The sequence below is a fragment of the Paramisgurnus dabryanus genome, chromosome 5, assembly GCF_030506205.2.
Source record: "Paramisgurnus dabryanus chromosome 5, PD_genome_1.1, whole genome shotgun sequence".
Lineage (NCBI taxonomy): Eukaryota > Metazoa > Chordata > Actinopteri > Cypriniformes > Cobitidae > Paramisgurnus > Paramisgurnus dabryanus.
The window spans coordinates 34,000,230-34,027,612 of record NC_133341.1 but is presented as its reverse complement, the minus strand read 5'-3'; the positions used below and the strand labels follow the sequence as shown (position 1 = coordinate 34,027,612).

Below are 27,383 nucleotides of genomic sequence, written 5' to 3'. Positions count from 1 at the left end.
TTATAATGCTACTGTTCACAAGCGCTCAGAACAAGAGAACTTCGGGTGGACAAAAACGAACTTTGATCATAAAATGCTAGATTTTTCGTTTTGGTTTTATTGTAAATTTATTTGATGCATTAGATCACATTCTGACACAAACAAACCCAAAACTGGTGTTTTATGTTCACCAGTATAGTGGAATATGTAATAAATGAACTGTTTATTTGTTTTTCCGTTTTGAAGACAGAAACGAATAAACGAATTATCCGAAGGTACACGGACCGGTTTTGAGAGTAGAGATCCAGAAACATTCTCTTTGCAGAAGTTTATTTTCAATATCTCCACCCCTACGTGCCGCTTTTATGTGTTCAATAACAGTGAAAGCAAGAGAAGATAGAGAATGGTTAGCTTCAACAAAATGTCTAGCTACCGAAGATTTCTCATCCTTACGTCTGATTGCACTATTGTGCTCAATCATGCGTGTTTTAATCTGTCTATTTGTTTTCCCAACGTATTGTTTCTTACATGGACATGTGATCAGATATACTACATTAGTTGTACGACATGTAGTGAATTGTTTAATTTTGTAGCTCCTTTCTGTGACCGAACATGTAAAAGAAGTTGTTTTTCGAGTGTTGTTTCTGCATGCTGCGCAAGTACGACATGGGAAAAAACCGGAGATATTCTTTAGCCGTCCCTCTCTGTTATCATGTGTATTGTAACTGTCCGCTCTTACCAAAAAATCTCTGATGTTACTCGCTCTGTAATGGGAAAAAAGAGGAAGTTCAGAAAAAAGAACACGGCCTATAGGATCACTACCGAGTATATGCCAATGTTTTCGTATGGATTCTTTGATTAGGGAACTCTGTCTTGTGTATGTGGTAGTGCAAACTACCGGAGCACGCCTCACCGTCTTAAGAGTAGTTTCGTTGTTATGAACTTTTTCCAGGGCTTCATTTAGCCAAGTAGACGGGTATCCTCTCAGGCTAAATTGTTTGTACATTTTCCTTATTTCGTTATTAAAATCGGATTCCCTGGTGCATATCCGTTTAATTCTAAGGAACTGTGTATACGGAAGACCTCTTTTTAAATATGTCGGATGCGCACTCGAAGCATGTAAAATGCTATTCTTATCAGTAGGCTTCGTGTATAAACTGGTCGATAAAGTGCCACCCTCCAAAAACACAGTGGTGTCAAGAAACGAAACGGATTTCACGTCAATGACCGCACTGAATTTAATGGAGTCAACCATGTTGTTCAAGTGGGACAAAAAATCATGAAACAATTCCACTGTGCCCTTAAATATACAAAATACATCATCCACATATCTCTTCCATGTAAGAAACAATACGTTGGGAAAACAAATAGACAGATTAAAACACGCATGATTGAGCACAATAGTGCAATCAGACGTAAGGATGAGAAATCTTCGGTAGCTAGACATTTTGTTGAAGCTAACCATTCTCTATCTTCTCTTGCTTTCACTGTTATTGAACACATAAAAGCGGCACGTAGGGGTGGAGATATTGAAAATAAACTTCTGCAAAGAGAATGTTTCTGGATCTCTACTCTCAAAACCTTACATCCGAGTGGTATGAATGAAGAATTGGATTTTACATGTTTTTTGTAAGAGAAATATTTATGGATTGGTTACCTGTATGTATATATGCCCTGGTTTTTGCTCTGTTTTTCTTTTTCTTTTTCTTTTTCTCCTTTTTTTGCTCTAGTATGGTATTATATGATATATGGTTGACTATTGAGCATTATGTTTCACTTTTGTATTTTTCGCTTTTGGCTTATTTAGTTTTCTCTATGGTATTATTAGTGTATTTTGATATATATATAAAAAATTTTGGTTGTTTAAAAAATTTGGTTTAAAAAAATTTTTGTTTTTGCTTTTTTGAAGTTTATTATATTTTTGTCTCTCGTAGTTCATTTTATCATGGTTGGGATTGATAGGATGTTCTATTGGACAAGCTTATTTAATTTAATATATTCATGACTATAGCCAATGGTTGATTGCCAGTAATGATCATGGGTGTATCCTTTTTCACATATGGAGTGATTGGTGTAGGAACCTATAAGAGGCATTAGCGCCTTATGACGTGTTTCGAACTTGTGACACTGATGATGGGCTAAGCCCGAAACGTTTGTCTTTGTGTTTGTTATGGCCTGTGAACACGATTCGGTATTTTAATACAGTTTTTGTATTTGATTCAGTCCCTGAGTGCGGTCTCTTTTTTACCATTCTATTCATTTCCCTTGGAGTTACGCACCGGGCATATAATATAGACATTAGGCGCAGACGCCACTTTTTCTCTGAATTTAACTATAAATGAACACAAAAGGTTTCTGAAATAAATGTCAACTCTTAGATGCACCTCATGCTGTTTTCTGGAGGAATTGACAGATTGTTAGATTTAGGATTGGGTTAGGGCAGGGGGGGAACCCTGGTCCTGGAGTTTAGTTCAACACGCCTGAACAAAAGTCTTCAGGATTACTTGGAAATGAAATTCAGGTGTGTTTGATTAGGGTTGGAACTAAACTCTGGACAGTGACCCTCCAGGACCCAGGGTCCCCCACTTCTGGGTTAGGGTTTTTAAAAAAATATTCTCAAATTATTCACACTAATTTGAGGGGTTAAAAATGGTTAGGGTTTGAGTTAAGGGTAATTTGGGGTCTTTTTTATTAAAACGTTGATCCAGGACCAATAAAAATGTTGATTTGGGAAAACATCTTAATTTGTGAAATCATGGCAACCCTTTAATGATGAGGGGAGGGCTTGGTTGAAGGGGTGGGGTTTAGCTAGGGGACCCCCATAATCTTTGACATAATTTAAACACTGTCCATCTTCTTGATGACATCATACATAACAAGTGATGATTGATCATGCAGCAGCGTGTAGTCTGACGTGTTTCTTGTCTATGACACTAAAATGTTTTTACGAGTCTAAATCTCATAGTTTGACCCAGCGATAATGTCAACATTCTTGACAGTGAACCGGGTGTTACAGTCACTCGCTGTCTTGTACTGTCAGAGTCTTGTTGTCTGTCTTACACTCTCTTATTTTTGTCCTTAATTCTCTTACAGTCTTGTCTTGTAGATGTTTTCCCATTATCTCACTTTTCTCCTGATGTCTCATGATTAACTCAGCCGGTCTCTGGTTGACATCAGACTCAAATCTCAAGCGAGATGTTTGCCATAGACATCCATTTAGTTATGAACGTGCAGCTCTGGGACTTTTGAATTGATTTCTCTGCAGCACATGACCTATATCTGTCTCTCCAAACAACACATCCATCCTGTGAGAAATCACACTTCACTAATATGGGTCTCACACTGTTACCATGGTAATTCTGCTCAGCCTCATGACCCATTACAGCCCACAGTGAGTGACATCGCTGGTGTTTCTGTAGCTCAGTCGGTTCAAAGGTTATGGTTTGGATTCCCACAATCTGTAGAGATAAAGTAATGTACACATTCAGTGCGCTGTAAACCACTTTGACGCTTAGTAAATGTGGAAATGTTTAACATGGTTGATAGGGGACTATTTTAAAGTGTTTACAAACTCTCTGTACATTTCTACAAATAAAGAAGAAAGAAATACCTTTGGATGATGTCCTCCTTATGTTTTAATTTAACAGCATATGTTTGAGTAAAATGTTAATGAGACTTGATGTATATTAATGGATCTGTGTGGTCATAAATGAAGATTGCTCATGTTGTGTTTATGTTTTTACATTCAACAGGGGGCGCTGTCGATCCATCGCATACTCAACTCGCTGCATACAGACACACAATAAAACTGATGGATGTCCACTTATACCAGGTTAGTTATCTGTGGGTATCTGATCATTTAACTAGTTCACAATCACAGGTGACGTTTATTTGTGTGGTATTGTGATAGGGTTAGTAGTGAACTCCACAGACTATAATGTTTTTGTGATGATAAAGATTTTACTCTAGTAAACCGTGGTCAGTTTAACTAAACTCTGATATTATTTTATGAGCTGAATAAATGTATAAAAGCACAACAACAGTTTTATGTTCACAAATTAAACGCTAAATATTTTTGGCCTGTAATCGTTCTGCCGTGACTTCTGCTGGTGATTGTAAACCTGCAGGTCATTTCTATTGGGTAAAGTCACCTGGGTACAGCATCTCAATAATAATTTCAATATATAGTCAATATAAAAAAATGACAAAATATATGACCTACAGATCATCTTAATTCAGATGATATTAGCGTTACACACTGCTGATGTTTATATCATGACAATGTACTAATACATTAAAACATTCTGCATTTTTAATCTAATAAATCTAAATATCAATACTGAGTATATGATATATGAGTATTTATTGAATGATTCATTGGTTTAAAATTGAATATTTCTCTACCAGTTTTATGAATTATGGGATCTCCAAAAGAGGACAGTGTAGACGTGATGTTTTAAACAATAATCTTATCATAACAATCTTTCATGGTGTACACTACACAGGTAACTAAAGCTTTAATCAGATCTGTAGTGTATGAATGAAGCTTTATTGTCACATGGTCACAGGTACCAATGAAATTAAACCATCAACCTGTCAGGTCAATAGAGCAAGTGTGCTTGTTGATGTGTAATGAACATGTGAAGTGAAGGTGATGATGTCATTCAAGCAGAGATTAACATCATGCTGGACTGCAGCAGACGTTGCCATCTCATATCATTGAGCTAATTAATATGCATGCGTGTGTGTGTGTGTGTGTGTGTGTGGTCACGCTGAAGTCTGGACTGAACACTTAATATTCACTCTGCCGTATTCATGATGTCAACATTAATCGCCCATTTATAATGGAGTCTGCTGCAAAACGGCCCTGAGTGACACAGGAGGATTAAAGACGGTCCAAATTAAACCTCAGACCATAAAACGTGCTTGATGTCTTATAATAAAAACTCAGTCTTTTAACAAAAAAAAATATATATATATATATAAATATTAACAAGGGTACAAGAGATGAATTTATTATGTAGACTTATGAGTCGCATACATTTATGAGTTTCAGATCAGATGTTGAAGTGAACATATTGCTTTTAACTTAGACACTTTTCAATAAACGTTAAAATAAATAAAGCAGAATTGAAATTTGTAAAATATAGCAGTAGTTGAAGGTTAGGGTTAGTAGACATCATCATGACACACAGAGGAGCAGCTAGATAGCCTGACTACTTGACATTTATTAGAAATGTCACCTCCAGTCACCTGAGTTTGTTGTTTTATGTTTACGCTGAAATGTACAGTTATTGGTGAACAGGTGAATCATTGTGTATTGTAGTTTGTCAGTGTGTGTCTCCTTTGTTTACGCTGTTTTTTCACCACAGTCCACTTGACACGCAGATCAGATGAATTAAATGTGTGTTGATTTATATGATGCACTGCTCGTCTATCCAGTGTTGGGATTGACTCCAACCCCTCTTTACCGTACAGAGGATAAGTGAGGGGTCTTCACTCTTTTTGTGTATTTCAGAGTTATGTATAGTGAGGTCTCAGCATTGAATCTGTTTCTGGGAGGTTTAATGAGATGAAAGTTTTTATTGTTGTTGATATGTCTGTGTGGTGTTTGCTTTAAGAGGTCTAACCTGTTAACATCAGTGCTAAAAACACGTAGTTCATAGATAGATAGTTTATTGTCCTGTAAACAGGAAATTTGTTTTCACAAACTGTCATACAGTACACGCAGCTAGTACAAACATATATACACAAAAACAACAACAACAAAACACAAGATGGTGAATGTTCAGCTTTGTAGATTATTGAGGATTGAGATCGCCGATGGTACAAAGCTCTTTTTGAAACGAGCCCTTCTCCATTTCAGGGTCCTATACCTGCGGCCTGAGGGCAGGAGAGTGAAGTTGAAGTCGAGGGGATGCTCTGGGTCCGTTGTTATAGATTGGGCAAGGCGGGCTATTGCTCTGTCATTAAGTTCTGAAATGTTAGGTGTAGAGGAATGTATTATTTTTGAAGCTATGTGTGTGATTTTACTGAGTTTGTTTTTGTTAGTGACTGACAGCATAGTGTAAAAACTAGTGGAGCAGTATAACAAAATGGGCTGGATGATGCTCATTAACAGAAGTAACAGAAGACGAGGGGCAATGCAAAGGGAGCTGAGTTTTTGTAGAACATGCAGACGTTGTTGTGAGCGTTTTTGGATGTCTGTGATGGTCAAAAGTGAGCTTGTTGTCCAGGGTGAGTCCAAGGTATTTGAATTTCTCCACCTGCTCTATGATGTTGCCATGAATGGAGATCTGACTGAGACCGGGTGCGTTAAAGACCAGTTCTTTTGTTTTCTCAACATTGAGATGGAGAAAATTGTCTGTGCACCAGTGTGTGAAGTGTGATATTGTATAGTGGTAAGCAGCAATGGTGGTATGATCATTAAGGAGAGCCAGAATTGCAGTATCGTCGGAGTATTTGTAGTATGTTGTGATGGATGAAGGACTAATACAGTCATTGGTGTAGAGCGTGTAGAGGAAGGGAGAGAAGACACAGCCTTGAGGAGCTCCAGTGTTAATTATAATGGTGTTCGATATGACAGACCCTATCCTCACAGCCTGTATCATGTATGTTGGGAAACAGGACTTGGAAGTTTTGTGTCTGAAAAAGACCACAATAGACTTTATGCCCAGCTGCACTACTTCCTGAACTTCAGCCAGCTCCTTGTTTCCTGTCTGCCATTATTGGACAAACTGATGTGACCTGACCTCAGTAGTCACAGCAACAATAATAAGACACACCTGGATTAATCAGTTTGTCCAATAATGGCAGACAGGAAACAAGGAGCTGGCTGAAGTTCAGGAAGTAGTGCAGCTGGGCATAAAGCCTATTAGCAACTATTAATGTGTACGAAAAGGTGGGGGTGGGGTCTAATTTGCATATTCATATCTATGGTCCGAGCTGTACGATTGATTAGGTGATTAGGTGAGGTGAAGGAGGGTTTCTGTATATCTCTCTCTCTCTCTCTCTGTGTGTGTGTGTGTGTGTGTGTGTCTGTGCGGCCGTGCGTGCGTGCGTGTGTGTGTGGTCATACTAAGAGTAGAAATGGTGTGCAATTGACTGACCTGTGGTGGGGTGTGGGGAGACACAAGATTTATCCCTACTGTCAGAGGAGAAGGGCTGCATATAGTTTATGTAGTATGAATATTGTAAGCAATATGTACAGCATACCATCAGAGTAATACTGTATCCCACAATGCAACAAATCTTTTCTTTGTGGGGCTCCATTGGCCAATAATACACAAAATGTCATTAATGTGCAAAAGAATGATGATAAATAGATGTCTGTGAGTAAAGTAAATGAAACATGCTAGTGTCACATTTAGTCATGTAAAATACTCATGTTTATTATTAATCAATGTCTTCTGTTTCATGTAATAGTATGGATGTTTGCAGTGCAGTATTATATATAGAACAGTTAGCAGTACGGTTTATTCTGAACACACACACACACACACACACACACACACACACACACACACACACATCAGATTAAAAGTCACCCCTGTGCTGTCTGATTTTGGGATATTTTGGCCTGCTGAGGCTCTCATTGATTCTCGATTAAATGGAAAAGTGCCTCCGTCCTGCATGTTTTACAAGAGCTGAAATTAATAGCAGCTGCGGCAGTGTCATGCATGAGAGTGTTTAACATGCGTTTGTCATTCGGTATAAATAAATAACACACTTGCAGTCCTGCAAAGATGTTAACGCAATACGAATGATTTTCTTTTACCATAGCAACAGGCCTCTGAGAACGTCGTTCCCCATGGACGAGCAGCCAAATGGAGGAGCGTTTTTAAACTCGTTCTGTGTTCTGCATGGTTTCTTCTGATGCTCTGACACTAAAATTGGGGGTTTTAATAGCAGCACCATGTCTCATGTTCTGCTGTTTACTGTCCTGGGGTTGAATTGTTCAGTGTTCAGTAGAGATCGGATCCTATATGTGCTGAGACCTTTGTGTTAAAATAATAAATTAACCTTGTTAAAGTTTACTTTCAAACTTATCATGAAATCCCACCTGATACACACAGTTATATAACAGACTGAGAAATGACATGAATATAACACTCATGAGCAAACATGAAATACATCACATGACCAGATGATCTTTCACCTCATAGACATTTACAGCACAGATACTTCATATTCAAATTGTTTGTAATTGTGTTTGGTCTCATCATCAACCTGACTGTGATCATAAGTTTTTACGGTAATGACAGAAATGTTTGGACTCACTTCAATCCCATAATCCACTTTGAGAATGCGAGCCCGGGTGAAAGTTATACAGTTTTATACAAAATGAAATATATAATGTGATATAGAAGCACAGCTACTTTTAAATGTCTGTCCAAAGAGAAAATGAGGAGCTCAGATGCAGGGGCCTGAATGCTCACGGGCCGGCACATATTAAACCATCAAATACTGTATTTATTTACTAGATCTCATGATGATGATGATGATGTAAATTCATCTTCTGTATTGTGAGTTGTTCCTGAATGATGAGTTGTTCATTGATTTAAGGATTATTAGGAACACCATACTAATACTGTGTTTGACCCTCTTTCACCTTCAGAACTGCCTTAATTCTACGTGGCATTGATTTAACAAGGTGCTTAAAGCATTCTTTAGAAATGCTGGCCCATATTGATAGGACAGCATCTTGCAGTTGATGAAGATTTGTGGGATTCACATCCAGGGCACGAAGCTCCCGTTCCACCACCTCCCAAAGATGCTCTATTGGGTTGAGATCTGGTGACTGTGGGGGCCATTTTAGTACAGTGAACTCATTGTCATGTTCAAGAAACCAATTTGAAATGATTCAAGCTTTGCGACATGGTGCATTATCCTGCTGGAAGTAGACATCAGAGGATGAGTACATGGTGGTCATAAAGGGATGGACATGGTCAGAAACAATGCTCAGGTAGGCTGTGGCATTTAAACGAGGCCCAATTGGCACTAAGGGGCCTAAAGTGTGCCAAGAAAACATTCCCCACACCATTAAAACACCACCACCAGCCTGCACAGTGGTAACAAGGCATAATAGATCCATGTTCTCATTCTGTTTATACGCCAAATTCTGACTCTACCATCTGAATGTCTCAACAGAAATCGAGACTCATCAGGTCAGGCAACATTTTTCCAGTCTTCAACTGTCCAATTTTGGTGAGCTCTCTTTTTCCTATTTGTAGTATAGATGAGTGGTACCCGGTGGGGTCTTCTGCTGTTGTAGCCCATCTGCCTCAAGGTTGTGCGTGTTGTTGCTTCACAAATGCTTTGCTGCATACCTCGGTTGTAACGAGTGGTTATTTCAGTCAAAGTTGCTCTTCTATCAGCTTGAATCAGTCGGCCCATTCTCCTCTGACCTCTAGCATCAACAAGGCACCCACAGGACTGCTGCATACTGGCTGTTTTTCCCTTTTCACACCATTCTTTGTAAACCCTAGAAATGGTTGTGTGTGAAAATCCCAGTAACTGAGCAGATTGTGAAATACTCAGACCGGTCCGTCTGGCACCAACAACCATGCCATGCTCAAAATTGCTTAAATCACCTTTCTTTCCCATTCTGACATTCAGTTTGGAGTTCAGGAGATCGTCTTGACCAAGACCACACCCCTAAATGTATTGAAGCAACTGCCATGTGATTGGTTGATTAGATAAATGCATTAATGAGAAATTAAACAGGTGTTCCTAATAATCCTTTATGTGAGTGTATATCCATTTATACATTCCTTCTAGTTCTGTGTCGAGTCGACAGTGGATTTCATGTTGTTATATGAGCTTTTTTTAAACACTGAAATAAACACTTAAACTCTCACATTATTTCCAAATCTGGCATACATTAAAATACCTCAACAGATTATATTCACTCTTTACAATACCATTACTTTACATAATGTATATCAAAGCGGTGTCTCAGGTCATATTCCTGACAGTAAACTGCAGATCCAGTCAAGATGAATTTGTGAAATCTCCGTTAGGATTAATCTGGAATGACAGCTGTAGGAACGCTGCACATCGAGTCACCTCGGTTTTTCCCTTCTCTTTCTGATGGACGTTTGCCGTAAGTGTGGATGAAAGCTTACAGACTTTGACAAGATCTATTTTAGGTTTAGTGCTTTTTATCAAGAACCTGTTTAACAGTTTATTTGCTAGCATAAATGGAGTTTGACATGTTTGTTTTCAAACTGTCTTGACTGATCCTATAATTGTACATTTTTTGATTCGCTCACCAACAGCGCCACTCGTTCATAATCAAAACAGATCTGATGCTGCACAGTCACAATGTTTATAAACTTCATCAATGAACGCTTCTGAGAAAACTAACCTTCAATTTATTATATTTATACAGTGTCTTGCAAAAGTATTTAGACTCCTTCTCTTGTATTACTCAGAAAAAGGGAAAGATTTCCAGGTTGAGATATTTATTTGACGTGTGAACTCTTGAATGCAACATTTATATTACAGTAATATGAGATGATATTGTCAGAGGTCTGAATATTTCTGCCAAGCACTGTAAGTGGATAAGATTTCACCAATCAGAATGTGAAGTTACCCACACTTGATACATGTTGTGTAACAATCTGATGTAATTAAGTGTGCACACTTGCTGTGTTGTGTGCTGTGTATTGATCATGTATTTACCTCCATGTGTAGATCAATACTGTGGGCGTGTGTGTGTGTGTGTGTGTGTGTGTGTGTGTGTGTGTGTGTGTGTGTGTGTGTGTGTGTGTGTGTGTGTGTGTGTGTGTGCATGCGTTCTGTGCACGCGTGTGTGTGTGTGTGCATGCGTTCTGTGCACGCGTGTGTGTGTTGTATGCGTGTTTGCGTGTGTGTGTGTGTGTGCATTAGTGTGCTAAACCACTGATATTCCCTGCATTTTAATTTATATTTGAGTGCTGGCATCTCTGTTTTATTAACTTAAGGAGTAATATGTCACTGCTTTTTCATTAATTATAAAACATGCATATATTTTAAGTGCATATTGCAGTGGTTCAACACATAATCATCATAATGTTTTTGTTTCACATTTTTGGGTATTGGTTGAATTGTGTTGTTAAGTGTGTAGTTAGTTCATGTTTAAACAAACTAAATCTCTACTGATCATGACACTGTGATTATAACAATATATTGTGGGACAGTTAAGAGGTGTTTAATCTATCATAGACACCAGGCTGTTGTCTGTATTCTAGCGTGTTTATCATGTTATGATATTTTACAGCTAATTTTGTTCTTAACTCTTTCCCAGCCAGTTTTTTTTTAAAGTTGCCAGCCAGCACCAGCATTTTTTATGATTTTCTCAAAAGTTGAATGCCTTCCAGAAAATGTTCTTCTTAAAATATATAAACATACAAATATATCAAATAAAAAAACAGACCTTCTGCTTTCAAACAAAACAAACAAATGTAAAGAAATGTTTCATCCTATCTTCATTTGTTCTCTTTTTATAACCTCTCAAATATGGGTAGTTTTCTTTAAAAAGACAAAATTTTAAAGATAATTTTAAAGGACTTTTAATAGAGATCAGATTTAGAGCGATGATCAAAACATACACAGAGAGTTTTTACTGGTTTTGGATCAGTGGATGCTTTTGTGTTTTATAAGTTGGGTTATAGCGCCATCTAGTGGACAATAACAAAAATACAGATTGCTCTTCAGGGAAGTGTTATTGGTGGCCATTGGCAAGTTAACTTTTGAATTGAGTTTTTACAGCAATCTATATTTCCGCTATTATCCAGTAGGTCTCTGGATTGTTTTTGCACTTAATAAAGCCACAACCCTTCTAAGGGGCCAGTCACACCAAAAGCGTTTATGGCAGTTGCAGGCGCCTTTTTTGAATGATATTCTATGGGCAGGGCACGTTTGCGCGCTGTTTATGCGCGCCGAGCGCCTTGCGGTTTTTTGCCGCCTGCCGCGCACGCGTTTTTGAAGGAGCGCTGAGAGCGGAGAAGCGCCTGACGTCATTCGTGTCTTTCCATTGTCCAATCGAATGAGGGGAGAGGCGGGCCTTACGTTGTGGTGAGGGAAGTTTACAGTTGCTTCCGGACACTACTCGCTCACTCTCTCCTGTGTGTTTGTGCACCTCTCATCCTTAAACAAGGTAAGAGCAAGCGTCCTCTTTTTAAAGTTTCTGCTGATATGACAGTTAACAGCAAAAGAGCGCTAACGCTTCAATATTTGATTGACAAGACAGCTGACTCGGTGGTTGCTTAGCAATATGAAAAGCCGCGTCGCACTGCTCTTTTTTTTAAAAAGGCAGTGAGTCGCGCCTTGCGTTTGCAAGCGTTTAAAGCGCTTTTGGTGTGACTGCAGCCTATGTAGATATCAGAGAACAGTTTAACAGATTATTACCATTCTTTCTTTGGCACCTTTAATGTTGACTTGATAAGTTTTAGTTTTACAGAGAGTTTTTGCTCTAGAGACAAACCAAAGCATTGTAAAAGGGATCTGCTGGAGATCTGTGGTTCTGATGTAAAGCGGTTCTGATGCAGGATTGATTGAGTGTTGATGCCTCATTGTCATCTGTGTGTCCAGTGTGAGGTGACTGCTGATGAATAAAAGCTGCTTCTCCTGCGGCTACTGCTGACCGACCTTCAGGTCAAAGCTATAATCAAAACGTTCTGGCCTCTATCACCACAGTCTGAACCCTAAGACCTCTTCTCTCTCTGGTTTTTTCTCTCTCTATCTCTCTTTCGCTCTCTTCTGGTTTTCATAATGTCTAAACTCTACACACACTAAATGATATTCAGGCTAAATTTGGGCCTTACATCATTCCAAGGTGAAGTCCAGAGCGTTTTGATGATTATCTTATCAGATTTTACTATGGTGTGAGGTGTGTGAAGAGGGATTGAATCTGCTTGAGAAACAGTCAGGACTTTATTTTTGAAAAAAAAAACCCACCAGAACCCTTTACAGGTCTTTGAGAAATAAAAAGAGCATGCAACATTTAATGATATTTAAATGAATGCATTCAGAAGGTTTTGACTGCCAGTGTTTTTCACAAAGGGTGAATGTTGAGAGAAACAAACACAAAGAGATTTTACATTTTCACTGTGAGGTGAAAATGACCAACAGCGACGTGTCAAGCTTTAAATCTGAATGAAATGATGACAGTGGTGATGTTCATTTAAACCCTCGGAGAACGAGCGACTGGTTAATCAAACACGTATTAAGAGTATTTTTCATGAAACAGTAGCTGCCGCAGTCTGTTCACTTCAAAGCACACAGACACTTTTATCTTGAGAGAACGGGCAAATTGCATTTGCAACATGTAATGTAACGGAAAAAGAAGCCAAATGACATATAATAATGTTTAATAGGACTTTTCAATGAGCCATTCCTCCCTTTTGAAAATCCTGAATGCTCTTTATTCCTGAGGCCTTGAGGTATTACCGCGGTATCCTTTCATGTACCTGTAAACACAATGGCAGTCTCTCTCTCTCTTCACTGCATGGCACAGATGACATGGGCCGTTGGGAAGAGGGAGTTACCGGCACAGTCATTTCTTCTGAATCAACATCATTAGTCGTGAAGGATCTGAGAACTGAGTTCACCTCCATCAGTCTGCACGTTTACTCCGGCCCTCGGTTTCAAACGTCTAATGAGGGTCGTGCATGAGCAGCGCTTGTTTGAGGATTACTGGATCGAGCCAACGTGTGTGTGTGTGTTGTTAGGCATCACGTACAATGAGGTTATTTACTGTACAAGAGCCTTTTAAGTCTGACAAACACAATCAAACATGCAGGTGTAATCAGCTACACAAATACACAAACTCTCATCAGAAAGAGTTCTCTGGATGTAGACGTGGATGGTGTTGATGTTTCCAGTAACTTATTCATAGAGTTTTTGAAGCTCATTTAAAAGATAAAATCAAATAGACTCAGACTGAGTGCCACAGGTTTTATCTGAACAGTGTTTTAAAAGAAAAGAAATTCATCTATAAAGAGAGCAAGAATATTTAAATGTTTTGTTCTGTAAATGTTCCAGTAGCGGCACAGAAGGTCATGGGTTCGATACCCAGGTATTGATATATGAATATGCTCTGTGAGTCTATTTGCATGAAAGCATCGGCCAAATGCCTAAATCTAGAGATTGATTTAATGTGTTGGGTTTTAGTTCAGTTTAGTTTATTATTTTTTGCCACCCTTTGTGAATTTTGTATATACAGGTCAAAAAGCATCTGCTGTGTAAAATTTCTTTTTATTATTCACAAAGCCATTCTGATCTCTTATTTGAGCATTTTTTTTTTGTAGCCTTGGGTTTTCTTTCGATTTTTGATTTGTCTGTGTTTAATGTATGTTAAGTTTATGTGTATGTTTATGTGTACATTTGTGTCATCTGTAAAGCTGCTTTGCAATGGTGTAAATTAATTTAAACCATTAAAATAAAGTTGACATGAGTTATTTTATACCTTTAAAAGTTTTTAAAGCATTAAATGGTTAATAAGGATGAGCATTAGCTTGGCTGGGACTATACAAACCATTAAACACAGCACAAGTTATATAGTTTGTGCTTTTGAACAGGAATTTGTGGACTTGAATATTTTTATTAAAGCCGTTTGGTTAAGATGTATAGCTGAGTCAATTGGAGCACAAACAGGCGTGCAGATTTTAAGGCACCCCTCACTTCTTTTACATCTGAGCGATGGGGCTTGTTAGATTCAAGCGTGTGATGCTTGATAGACCATCAACTTACAAACACACCTTGACAACTAAAAGAGAAAGTATTTATGTTCGCCGTGTTATGAAGACTTGCTTTTAGACGTTTGATTGAAGACTTCTTATCTGAGACAGATCTTTATATTCCTGTATTGTGTCTGGAATCAGCACGTGATCGTACAGCTGTTGATGGATAAATGTGTACAGCTGATGTCATGAACCTGCTGCTGTCTGTGTCAAAGCATCATCCTCCATTAGTCTATCAGTCAATGTGTGCTATGCTCCAGACAGCAGTAAACGCTCTGCTGTTAGACAAATTAAAAGAGCTATTAGTAGCTGATAATGACTCGGAGTTTAATTACAGTCACCTCTCTGAGTAACTTTACACCCTCGTTCACACCAGGAGCACAGAGGCCAATGGGCTTCATCCGTTAGAGATCACCTCAGACAGCATTACACATCTAATGTTTGACAAATATTTCATCTTTTACTTTTAGTGTCTTGTCAGGTGTTTGAATGAGTTCAAAACAAAGATGGATTGAAAATTGAATTGCATGTGGTGGGTGAATGAATGTTTCTGCACTATTCGTACACTTTAAAAACAAACGATGCTAAATAGCACTACAAGTGCTTCACTGACTCGTAATCATAGGAGAATAATTTTAAGTGCCATATAGCACCAGTGTTAAACCATATCATATAGTGCTGCTATATCACCCTGTATGGTTCTTCATAGGTGCTATATCCACCTTATTTTTGACATAAATGTGGGCGCCGCCATCTTCGAGCTCCTTTGTGTAAGACTTCCGGTGAGCCACTAATGCTAATGGTAGTCGTATTGGGAGTGACACGAGTTTACCGTTTTGACTGACTAATTCATGTTTATTATGAAATACAGTATCATTTGTACAGTTAGGGTTTGCCATAATAGCTGGTACAAACACAATGAATCTCTACAAAACATTTCTTTTTTTTAAACGTAATACACACGCAAGAGCTGAATGTGTAGTGATGCACACGCACCCATGATCTGTATCCACACATCATTCCTGTAAAACCTTTCATAGAAACTGACAGTAAACAATAAATACAATAATAAGGTATATGTCGAACATCACGTGACCAAACCAAAAAATCACTTCCGGTTGCCAGTATGTGCTATTGAAGAATTATTGTTATTTGTAGTATTATTATTTGTGTGATGTTCTTTTTTATTCTAATATCTGAATTTGTGCTGGGCCAATATTAATCGCAATTAATCACATTCAAAATAAAAGTGATTTTTTTGCATAATATGTGTGTGTGTGCTGAGTGAAATTATTATGTATATTCAATCCCACACACATACATATAGTCATTTCAGATTTTTTTATTTATATATAATTTTAATTTATTTATAATACTCATATATTATGCAAAAAATTACTTTCATTTTGTATGCGATTAATCGCGATTAATCTTTTCCCGGCACTAATCTGAATGTATGTGAGAAGAAAATGCCTTTGTCCAAAGTATAAAAAAAGTTTTTAGAGTTTAAGAGGTTAATGAGCATTTCAACTAGGTTATTTTTGTCTTTGATAGCTGCTAAAGCCTTCATGTCACCATAGAATAGATCATACAGAACTGGAAGCGATCTACTATGTTTAACAGGAATGCAGATGTAAGTTGCACATATACCCTATTGTTCAAAAACAACTAATTATGCTGATAAAAAATATGCTGGTTTATTTATTCTGCTATTATATTTGTACAAAACAAAGTACAGAATATATACGACATAAACTGCTTGTTAGTTAATGTTGATAATAGTTCTTAATGTGTTTGCACGTATTTGTGTTATGTTTAAAAAAAGCACATCATTTCCTAATTACCTGATCATGTCTCTCTCTAGTGCATAAGAAGAGATGTAATAATATTTAGCATAAATACAAAAACAAAACTGCATAAATGTAATTGGTTAATATCTTTATTATTGTTTGCATTCATTTTTAAATAACTCATAATGTGTTGAATAAGAAAAAAACACAAATTCTTGGTCTTTTCATGTTCAAACACTCGACTGACTTTCCCACCGTACAGATACTGGCGCTTTATGTCTCTGTGCTTTTATAGTTGTGCATCGAAGATCCATCAACCCTGAGCAACAACATGAAACGATTGAATATATCTTCATATGATGTTAGGGTCAGGCCACTTCTTTATTTCATCCTCCCACTGGGTTATGCATGGCAGGTGTAGTAAATATTTACCATAACTGTTTTAATCATGTTTTATGCCTGCTGCCACTGCACTGTTTTATATTGAAACTGAAGTCTTGCACAAAAAAAAAAAACGAAATACGTCACATGACTTCAGGAAAAGGTGGATATACAGTAGCACTAGGGATGCGCCGATACCACTTTTTTGGAGTACGAGTACTTGCATTTCAGTACTTGCCGATACCGATACCGAGTACTTAATAAAAAACATGATTTAAATTTACAGGTAACAGCTTTAGTCATATAATTTAACAAAAAAACAAAGGACTAGTTTTCCAGTTTGTTGTAAACTCTGCCTCTTTGGACAACACAAGAGGCATTAACCCCTTACACGCCGCTCAAACATAGACATTTCTCAGACCGTGGTATCGATCCCTGGTATCGGGGGACTTTTAACGAGTACGAGTACTTTAGAAAATGTGGTAGAAGACAGGTGCATATGAGACTGATCTGAAATACTGAAGAATAAAGCTGTTGATTGTCAGCTTTTACATTCATTCAGATGTGGTCTATAAAACAATATCTCATTTAAGGCTCTGATTTCTCTTTCTATGCTGCTGACTGTGTTCTTTATATAATATTGAGTAAAGAGGCGGCTGTATGAGTAATACTTCTCACATCAACGACGGCTTCATAACAGTGCCTGCCGTTATTCTGACCTGTTTATGTCTTGGACCTGAAGCACTGACTCCAGTACTGTTGATTATGGGTTGTCTCTGGCTTGGGGTGTTGCCATGGTTACAGGGGAGGCCTGGAGCACTCGGTGATTTTAGGAGCACCTCAGCTCTTCAAAGCGCCAGCTGCCTAAGTGACGGAGAGCCGTAGTAAATTAGTCCCATTATTAGAAGAAAATGGTTGCGAGTGAGGTAATTATTTGTGGCCACGAGACACAGGTGTTCACAGAAGTGCCACCCCCCCACAATGCCCTCTTTAACTGCCCCACCCCTCCACAGCTTACTGCCCCTTCAGCTGCTCCAGCATCTCTTCTTCTCTTTCTGTTGAAGTTGCTGGAGTTAATAGGCATTCTGGGATTAGCTGCATGTGCGTCTTTCTTCTCATTGGTCTAAGAGATGTTAATGACATGACCAAAATAACTAATCGAGTTCCTGTGTTAGGAATTAATCACATTATGGTCCAGAATGGAACACACAATCTGATTAATTGCATGATAGCTATAATTGAATGTGATACTCGATTGCAGATGATGTTCTGACTTTTGCATCATAGCAGATTTGTCTGTTTTAAACCTTTTAACTAACAAGTAGTTCATTAATGACATCGTCCTACAGGAAGTGACATCATTTTGCTAAGATAAACTTCAGTTTGTGTGGGTTTACTTTAGGTTTGTCTTACTTTAAAACAGTCCAGTGAATCAGATTCTGTCTGATAAAAGTAAACAAAGCAATTTTATGATGAAGGTTTTTGTGACACATTGAGTTTTTGTGCCAAGCCCCCTCCACCTCCTCCCTTCTCCCAAACACAAAAGTGAATCTCCGCCTTTGAGGCAGCAAACATAATTCACCTCCTTCACCCGTAAGAGAGGCTTAAAGCTGTGTTTACTGTCAGACAGAAGAGCACATGATCTCATTTACTGCTGAATAACATCTTAATTCATGATTTAATGATAAACAACTCATTAACTAAACCAACCCCTCCATTTCCTCCTCTTTCTCTCTCTCTCTGTCTGAGGTTTTTATCATGTGTGTTCATGGGACTCATGGTGAGGTTGATAACACACATCTCGCTTCACATATGTTTATGTGTCTGGTTGATGATTCATTAAAATCATTGGAAGTCTGTAATACTGAGGATAGAGTTGCATCTCATATTTTATAATGTGACATGAAAAGACAAAAGTGACACAGAATGTGTCTGTATTTATAAACAACACTGAATCATTGAATTGATTATGAACATTTGAGACTTGAAAAAAACAAAGCATTGTCAGATCTAAAGATGACATTGATCAGGATGTTATAAACTTAAAGGAACAACAACTTCACATTTGTTTGCTTCTTTTGTGTTATTTTTTAATGCACTAAACATGGTATCAGATTCAGGTTGAAATGTTAGGGAGTAATAGAAGACATTCATCAGTAAACTCCACAACATTCATCTCCCCCACACACAGAAATCATTAGGATGTCTTGAGTTGTTTTCCGCACTGATTCTACCTTACTGTGTGTGTGTGCGCGCGTGTGTGTGTGTGTGTGTGTGTGTGTGTGTGTGTGTGTGTGTGTCTTGGGATCTTTAGAAACACACTGGTATAATTGGATGCACATGGGAGACACTGGGATCCAGTTAGTCAATACATGCGAGGAACTCCATAAATAAACGAGAGCTTCTGTGGGGCCACAGCGCTGAAGATACTGTATGTGTAATAATAATACAGCTTCATATTTGAAAAAAAACCTTCATGCAAATCAATGAATCATGTATTAGGAGGTGTTGTTAAGGTAAATAGTGTAAAAATAACATAATTGAGAATATGTAAGGAATAATTGATGACGGGCCATTGAATTATTTGAAAATAATAATAAATAATACACCCGTGATGGTAATGCGGCACGATGTGAAGTCGAGGACCGGTGTCAGTTATTCATCTTATAACACAGAAATGCTCTTGTGGTTATTTTAATACATTTGACCTGTGGATGATTTCTCAACCAATCAGAATAAAGCATTTAACAGCCCTGTGGTATAACTGTGAATATTACTGTTTTTGACTCTATACTAAAAAAATTGGAGATTTCAGCTTGGATGTCTTTTTACAAACCAGTTTCTGATAGCTTTTTATTTTATTTTATAAAAGTATTTTTTTAAACTCCTAAAAAATCTGCTTGTGTTCATTTAACATAAATACAATTAGATTAAACTAAATATTTAAAACACACTAACCTATTAAAGTCATTTAAAAATGCTATTGACTGCTGTTTTTAAGATTTTATATATTAATAAACAGATGTAGTATTAATTGTATTGAAGTCAGCTTTAACTAAATGTTAAGGACAAACTTTGTTAATACTTTAGTCCACATTAATGCTCATTCAGAATTTGTAATGTTATTTTTTGTTGTTGTAATGTTGAAATATGTAGGATACTCTTGTGTCAGTGATGATGGTCTGGTAAAGTGTGTGTTTGTGTCTTGTGTGTTTGTGTCTTGTGTGCGTGTGTGTGTGTATTTAACCGCACACAGGCGCTGTTGTGTGTTTTGAGCGCAGATCTCAATCCGGATCCGCACTCACCCGGCTCCGCTCCGCTCCGCTCCGGCTCCTTGTTTTCCTGCCGTCTCTTCAGATCAATGAAACGCGTCGCAGACCTCGGCAGAGTCGCGTGTGCCCGCCGCGCGTCAGGACCGGAGGATGGAGACTCGCAGCGTTTAACGGCTCGTCGCGTTCCGTGGTTCATTCACCGTCATCGTGATTCCCGATCATCTTCTCCGTTCACCGAGAGCGGATGAATGAATGATTGATTGATTGATTCATATCGGGATTTGTGATGCTATTGATAATGATGGGCTGCGTCACTGAAGATGTGAACAGACTTCACGCGCTTCTCGTGGGTTTCTGTCTTCTCACCTGCGTCTCCAAAATACACGGTGAGTGCGCGTTCACGACACATGATTGCGCTTGTTTGAAATAAATCTGATATTCCTCAGGTATATTTAACACGTGCCGCTGCACGTTGAGAGATGATTTAAAGTGTAAATGTACTGCAGGATCTGTCATACTGCTGCTGCTCACTGGTTTACACTACAGACGCCAGCAGATGTGAATATTTAAGCTGAAATAATGTGATTTTTGGAGCTTTAATGGGATTACTGGTTTAGTTTTTGCGCTGGTTGATGGTGAAAGTGACTTTCACACGGATCATGTTATTGTTTTACTGTCTAATTGTTGATGTATGAATACAGTATCATTAGAGACACTTGTGTAAAGATCTGCTGTGATAAAATGATTTAAACGATGATGGTTGTTCAATTATTTATATGACGATGGTGCTTTTCTGTGTGACTGCACGCAACGGGTTAAATATTAGATTTGCGCATATAAATAAAAGATGAGAAATAATACAATGCGGCGATTTTTAGCAGTGTCTGATTTTAAAAGAAAAAGAAACACACTGAATATTGTTTAAAACGATGAATAAATACACAGGATATATCGTGTTCAGGATTTCTTATTTTAGTGTCATAAAGTTTGATATTGAGTTTTGTTGTGAACCCCTGCGTCACAGCACCAGGCTCTCTGAACTTGATTTGCCTTTATAAAGTCCACCAGCTGTTTATTATTGAGATTTTTGGTCGAAAACTAAAAGCCTGTGGATTCACCTCCTGCATTTACACACAAACACCAGAGGAGGCGCACGAGAGTCATCCAGAGGTTTATCATTACAGTCACTCACTGTGAATATTATATAGAGTTTCAGTTTGATCAGGTGCTTTCATAACACATGAGTGATGTTTTTTGTTTGAAGATTTAGTTTCAGATATATGACGATCTGATTGATTTTTGAACAGAATTCCTCCATGACACGTAATGATGTGAGGACTAAATGTATGTATGTAGATCAGACGTCTGAGACATTGTCCTGTGGACCGTGCTAAAGTCAGCCAGTGTTAGATAAAGAGGGCTGGAGCAGTTTGTTGATGTTTTCTGATTTCTTATTTACACTTGATTGTTAATTTATCACAACATCCCAATTGGAAACAGATGTGGCACTATCTCTGTTAGTCACCCAGGAGACATGTAGGTTATTGAAGGTGAATGTTTGCCATGTGGCTTCTTTAATAGTAACAAATATGGTTTATTGCTCACTTTAGATTGAAACATAGTTGGGGTGAAATATGTTGTCTTGCTGTCAGTGACTAGAGATCAGTTTGTGTGACATCATGCACTCATCCTATAAAAACTCATGAATAAAACTACACAATAATAATGATGCTCCATTAAATGTGCTTCACCTGTATTTCACATCTCTGTTGTTGTTGTTTATGATTTGTTTTTTTATTTAATCTTTAGGGTGTTAATAATTTGAGTCTGCGCAGTTCATGGTAATATATATTTAGAGTTATTGACCCTGCTTTATAATAATGTGTCATTGCATGTTTAGCCGCTGGTGTGTTTTTAGGCTACACAGAATTAGGAATAATAATAAATGTGTACCCATAGGTGCATTAAACAGTTTGTCACTTACATCAACAGCATACTGATGAGCAGACAGCCTCAGCATCAATGTTGCTCTGCAGCAGGTGTCTGCACACGTCTGCTGCTTTTCTTCTAATCGTTCTTTATCTCAGTTTCTCTCTCTGGATCTTATTCCACAGTTTTGTTCCCAGATCGATGATTGTTGCATTATTCCACACACCTGAGTGACTCAATAGTTTGTGATTTTCACCTCCATCAGTGGCTGTGTATCAGCTGGGCATCTCACAGACTCATAATAACAAACACATTACGGCTCGATTGGCCTTCTGCTTATTGCAGTCTTAATTATAACAGCCACAGAACTAGCACAAAATGTTTTTCAGTATTAATTAGCGTTTAATAGTTTCTATTTATTCTGGCTTGGCAAACTGCTGTCTTTAACTTCTAGCGCGGTTTTGATTCAAAATCTTGTAATCTGTCTTTGTAGGCAGGTTGTTTTGTTTGAGGGCACATTGACATCAGCAGTCAAAAACATTGTTTGATTATCTGTCTTACATGATTGACACCTGCCAGTCACATTGTAAAATAACCAGTAGTTTTGTAATCAACATTGTTTTAACTACTGCTGCTGCTTAAGTACCTGGTTTACAGCAGTGTTTCCCAATCCTGGTCCTCAAGTACCCTCTCCCAGAATGTTTTAGATGTCTCCTTATTTAACACACCTGATTTAACTCATCAGCTTGTTAGGGAGACATGTTTACCATTCTGGAAGGAGGCTGATGAGTTGAATCAGGTGTTTTAAATCTAAAACTTTTTGGTAGGGGGTACTCAAGGACCAGGATTGGCAAGCACTGGTTTAAAGTATTTATGTTGATCAGATGTATTATTAGAAAATAAAAAAACATTTTTATTTATACTCAGAAATCAGCATCTTTAATTTGATTTGTGATTGTAAGAGTTACTGAAAATGTTTATATATATATATTAGATTTGAATAAAATTCATGTACGTTATTTGTTGTTCTTATGATACCTTTAGAGTCTGTGTAAATTCAGTGAATTGTTTCGGCACACATTATAAATGTTATAAATCTATTGCTGAAACACATTACAAAGACTGGCACTAAACGCCTTTAAACCGTTTTTCACCATTTCTGTGTTCAGGATTATTTGGGCGGGGCTAAAACGGGGATTTGATGATGCACTTGAGCCGCTGTGCATGGCTCCGCCCCTAACACAATCACGAGCATTCATTCAGGTTGTAGCAGTATTTGAAAGCTAAAAGAGATGGTAGCTTTCCCGCGAGTGGGCGTGGTTTTAGTACTGACAGCCCCCAGCATTTGAGAGCAGAGAATCCTGCCTGTTTTTCCCAGATTTTGATAACTTATTTTATTTACATGGTGGTTTTTCATTACTCTTATTTGTCTGTGTGGTTAATAATAACACATTTTTTGTGATGTGACAAACTCATTTGACTTTTATGTTGGTCTCATAAGATTCTCATTACCTGCAATACAGTATTTTTGTTGTATTACAGTGCAAAACATTGTAATTAATTTAATTATAAAAGAATTTAGCTGAAAGTGCATTCAGAAAGTATTAAGGGCCCCGTTAAACTTAATCATAGGACCTACGCCGTAGCCTTGACACTGTAGGCTATGTGTGTCGGTTTTAATTTTTACTTCTGTGTCGATGTGCACTTACACGTGGATCGCTTGTAGGCAATGTCCATGTGATGATATATAGCAGAAGCAGACACATGACGGAGGTGAATATACAGCAACTTTTGTTACAGCTTGAGTTAAATATCACTCCTTAACTTGGCCCATCTTTGTGTTTACTGTGGTAAGGGTAAATGCGTATGAGGGAATGCGACGCAGATGTGACGTAACAAAACTGAAGAAAGTGAAGGGGATGCAGACACTTTCTGAATGCACTGAATATTAAAGACGAAACAGAGCACTATTTTTCAGTATTTCCTAATATGCCGAGTGTTATGATCTAGATTAACGGTGCATGTATGAGAGATTCATATTGTAGTGTTGACAGATTCTGGTATTGTTTGTTGTCTCGGTGTAACAATGCTGTTTTTAGTGAAATTGTGATGGTGCTGCATGTGCTGTCTGGTGGCTGTAAATGTGCATCACTAATCTTTATAAGTGCTCATAAATTCAGTAGCTGCTGTACTTCACTAAGAGGTGAAGAAGCTGTTCTGCAGCCAGTGGCTATAAATACAAGCTTTACTCTATAATGTAATGAGGAAGAATAGCTGATCCAGGGTCAGCAATGCAGCATGGCCTCAATCAACATGTCACGGCGCGTTTTATGATGTTTATGTCCTGTTGTTTGTCCCGAGAGGATGACATCATTATATTATTTGAATGTTTATTGCGATATGTCTTTAATGTGATGATGGTGTTACTTGGATATTCAGAACGGTCTCAAAGCATTCATCGTGAGCAGTGAAACTGTCAGAAATAGTGTTAAAGATAAAAACATAATGTTTTGTTACATAACGTCTCGGTTACGTATGTAACCCTCGTTCCCTGAAGGAAGGGAACGGAGACGTCACGTCGTGACCGACGAATTGGGAACCGCTCCGCGGGTGACCTATCTACTTCGAGAAACTATAAAAACGCCAATGAACTTGGCATGCAGGTATTTGCATAATGCCGGCGCCGCCCCGCCAGGTGCGTATATAAGCCGCAGGTGCACAATACCAAATTAGCTATATTATTGCTGAGAAGCCGAGCAACAGTGCCCGGCCTGAAAACAGCAATGGAACAGCAAACTGTGGCGACGGGACGTGACGTCTCCGTTCCCTTCCTTCAGGGAACGAGGGTTACATACGTAACCGAGACGTTCCCTTTCAGTCGGTCACTACGACGTCACGTCGTGACCGACGAATTGGGAATCCCTACCAAAACGCCACTGCAGCTGAACCCTTCCAGTGTCTGTAAAAGCCCTCCGCCCTCAACATAGGGGGCGGAACCTAAGGCGAAATGCAGAAGGCCGGTCACTACCTGTTCCTTAACCCACGATAGTGAAGCAGCGAACTGGGGAAGCGTCTAAACTGAGCGGAGCTAGAACACTGCGGAAGCCATCCCCTAAGAAGGTTGAATGGATGACATAAAAATATGAAACAACCGATAGGTTGCTCATAAAAAGTCTCTGAACAAAACATAGTATGCAGAGAGATGCAGAGCAGGCTCTGCTAAGGAAAACGTGGAGGATTAGTACCCCACGGAGTATACACACAAATGAACCCCACGTAGGGGACAAATGTGGACGCCTAGCCTACACAGGTTTACAGAGAATACATCAGTGATAGGTTGACAGCGGATGCTCCGCAACACCAGCTATCAGGGCGGTGGAGGAGAGGCAAAAACAGTTTTTTTGACGTTTTTGCCCCGATGGCCTTCCATATTGGTGCAGATGTGCAGCACCAAAATAGAGGCTCCAAGCCGACACACGAGCCGACCCTCGGCACTCTTAACTAGTTAGTAGAAAGAACCCGAGTGGAAACCGGTTCGACACGAACACTATAGAATCTTGTGAACGTATTAGGTGTCGCCCAGCCTGCAGCTCTACAAATATCTGTTAGCGAGGAACCGCGAGCCAGTGCCCAAGATGATGCCACACTGCGTGTAGAGTGAGCACGTAAATTAAATGGACAAGGCACATTCTGCTTTTGATATGCAAGGGCTATAGTATCCACAATCCAATGGGACATCCTCTGCTTGGTGACAGCTTTTCCTTTCTGCTGACCACCGTAACAAACAAAGAGCTGATCTGAGGTCCTAAAACTTTGCGTCCTGTCTATATACACACGTAGTGCACGAACAGGGCATAACAAAGCCGTGGCTGGGTCTGCCTCCTCCAAAGGCAGCGCTTGGAGGTTCACCACTTGATCTCTGAAAGGAGTGGTGGGAACTTTGGGCACAAAGCCGGGCCGGGGTCTCAGTGTTACGCTGGATGCAGCCGGCCCGAACTGAAGGCACGATTCATCGACCGAAAATGCATGAATATCCCCTATCCTCTTAACAGAAGCCAAAGCAAGGAGAGTTAATGTTTTCATAGTAAGAAATTTAACACTCACACTATGCAGAGGCTCAAATGGGGCTTCCTGGAGTGATTTCAGCACCAAGGACAGGTCCCATGGAGGAATAGAGGGAGGACGCGAAGGATTCAGTCTTCGAGCGCCTCTAAGAAATCTAATGACCAGGTCGTGCTGACCCACTGTCCTACCGTTTACGGGTGAATGGTGAGCTGATATCGCAGCTATATCGACCTTAATAGTGGATGGTGACAGCCTATTCTCCAAACGGCGCTGGAGATATAAAAGCACAACACTAATCGGGCATTCTCGGGGGTTTTCACTTTGGGAAGAACACCAGTCGACAAACAGGTTCCATTTAAGCGCGTAAGCCTGTCTCGTAGACGGCGCTCGCGCTGCAGCAATAGTGTTAGATACCTCTTGCGGTAAATCACTCAAATCCTCCGTGCCCCGTCCAGAGACCACACATGGAGGTTCCACTGGTCGGGGCGCGGGTGCCATAATGTGCCCTCTTGTTGAGAAAGAAGGTCCTTCCTCAGGGGAATCTTCCAAGGAGGGGCTGTCGCGAGGAGAGAGAGTTCTGGAAACCAACTCCTGGTTGTCCAATACGGTGCCACCAACAGCACGCTCTCCTCGTCCTCCCGGATTTTGCATAGGGTTTGCGCAATGAGGCTCACCGGAGGGAACGCGTATTTGCGCATGTTTCGCGGCCAGCTGTGTGCCAATGCATCCACGCCGAGCGAGTCGTCGGCTAGTGAATAGAACAGGCGACAATGGGTCGTCTCTGGGGAAGCAAACAGATCTATCTGCGCTTTGCCGAAACGTCTCCAAATCTGCTGAACCGCAATGGGGTGGAGTCGCCATTCGCCGGGACGCGCAGCCCGAGAGAGCGCATCCGCCTCTACATTGAGCGTGCCCGGGATGTAAATGGCACGAAGAGACCTCAAATTCTTCTGACTCCAAGTGAGGAGATGACGGGCGAGATGCGACAGGTGACGCGAGCGTAAACCGCCTTGACGATTGATGTACGCCACGGTCGCAGTGTTGTCTGTGCGTACTAATACATCTTTGCCCTGTAACTCGTTGCTGAAACGGACGAGCGCAAGATATACAGCCCACATTTCTCGGCAATTTATATGCCAATGCAGCTGGGGTGCCGTCCAGACCCCCGAAGCCGCAAGCCCATCGTACGTGGCCCCCCACCCCGTGTCCGAAGCATCTGTGCATACTATTGCATGCCTGGA

General features: G+C 39.3%; 1 protein-coding gene across 5 annotated transcripts in view; it reads left to right on the top strand.

Moving 5' to 3' along the window:
- Positions 1-27,383, top strand: part of dcc (DCC netrin 1 receptor) — a 234,782-nt gene that overhangs the window by 9,274 nt on the left and 198,125 nt on the right. For 4 of the 5 annotated variants that reach the window (XM_065251236.1, XM_065251234.1, XM_065251233.1 and 1 more), the window contains exon 1: positions 20,265-20,534. In XM_065251236.1, coding sequence (XP_065107308.1) covers positions 20,435-20,534 — 100 coding nt within the window. In that variant the 5' untranslated portion in view covers positions 20,265-20,434. Of the gene's footprint in view, positions 1-3,731; positions 3,812-20,264; positions 20,535-27,383 lie in introns of those variants that run through there. The other variant, XM_065251235.2, reaches the window with a different exon arrangement.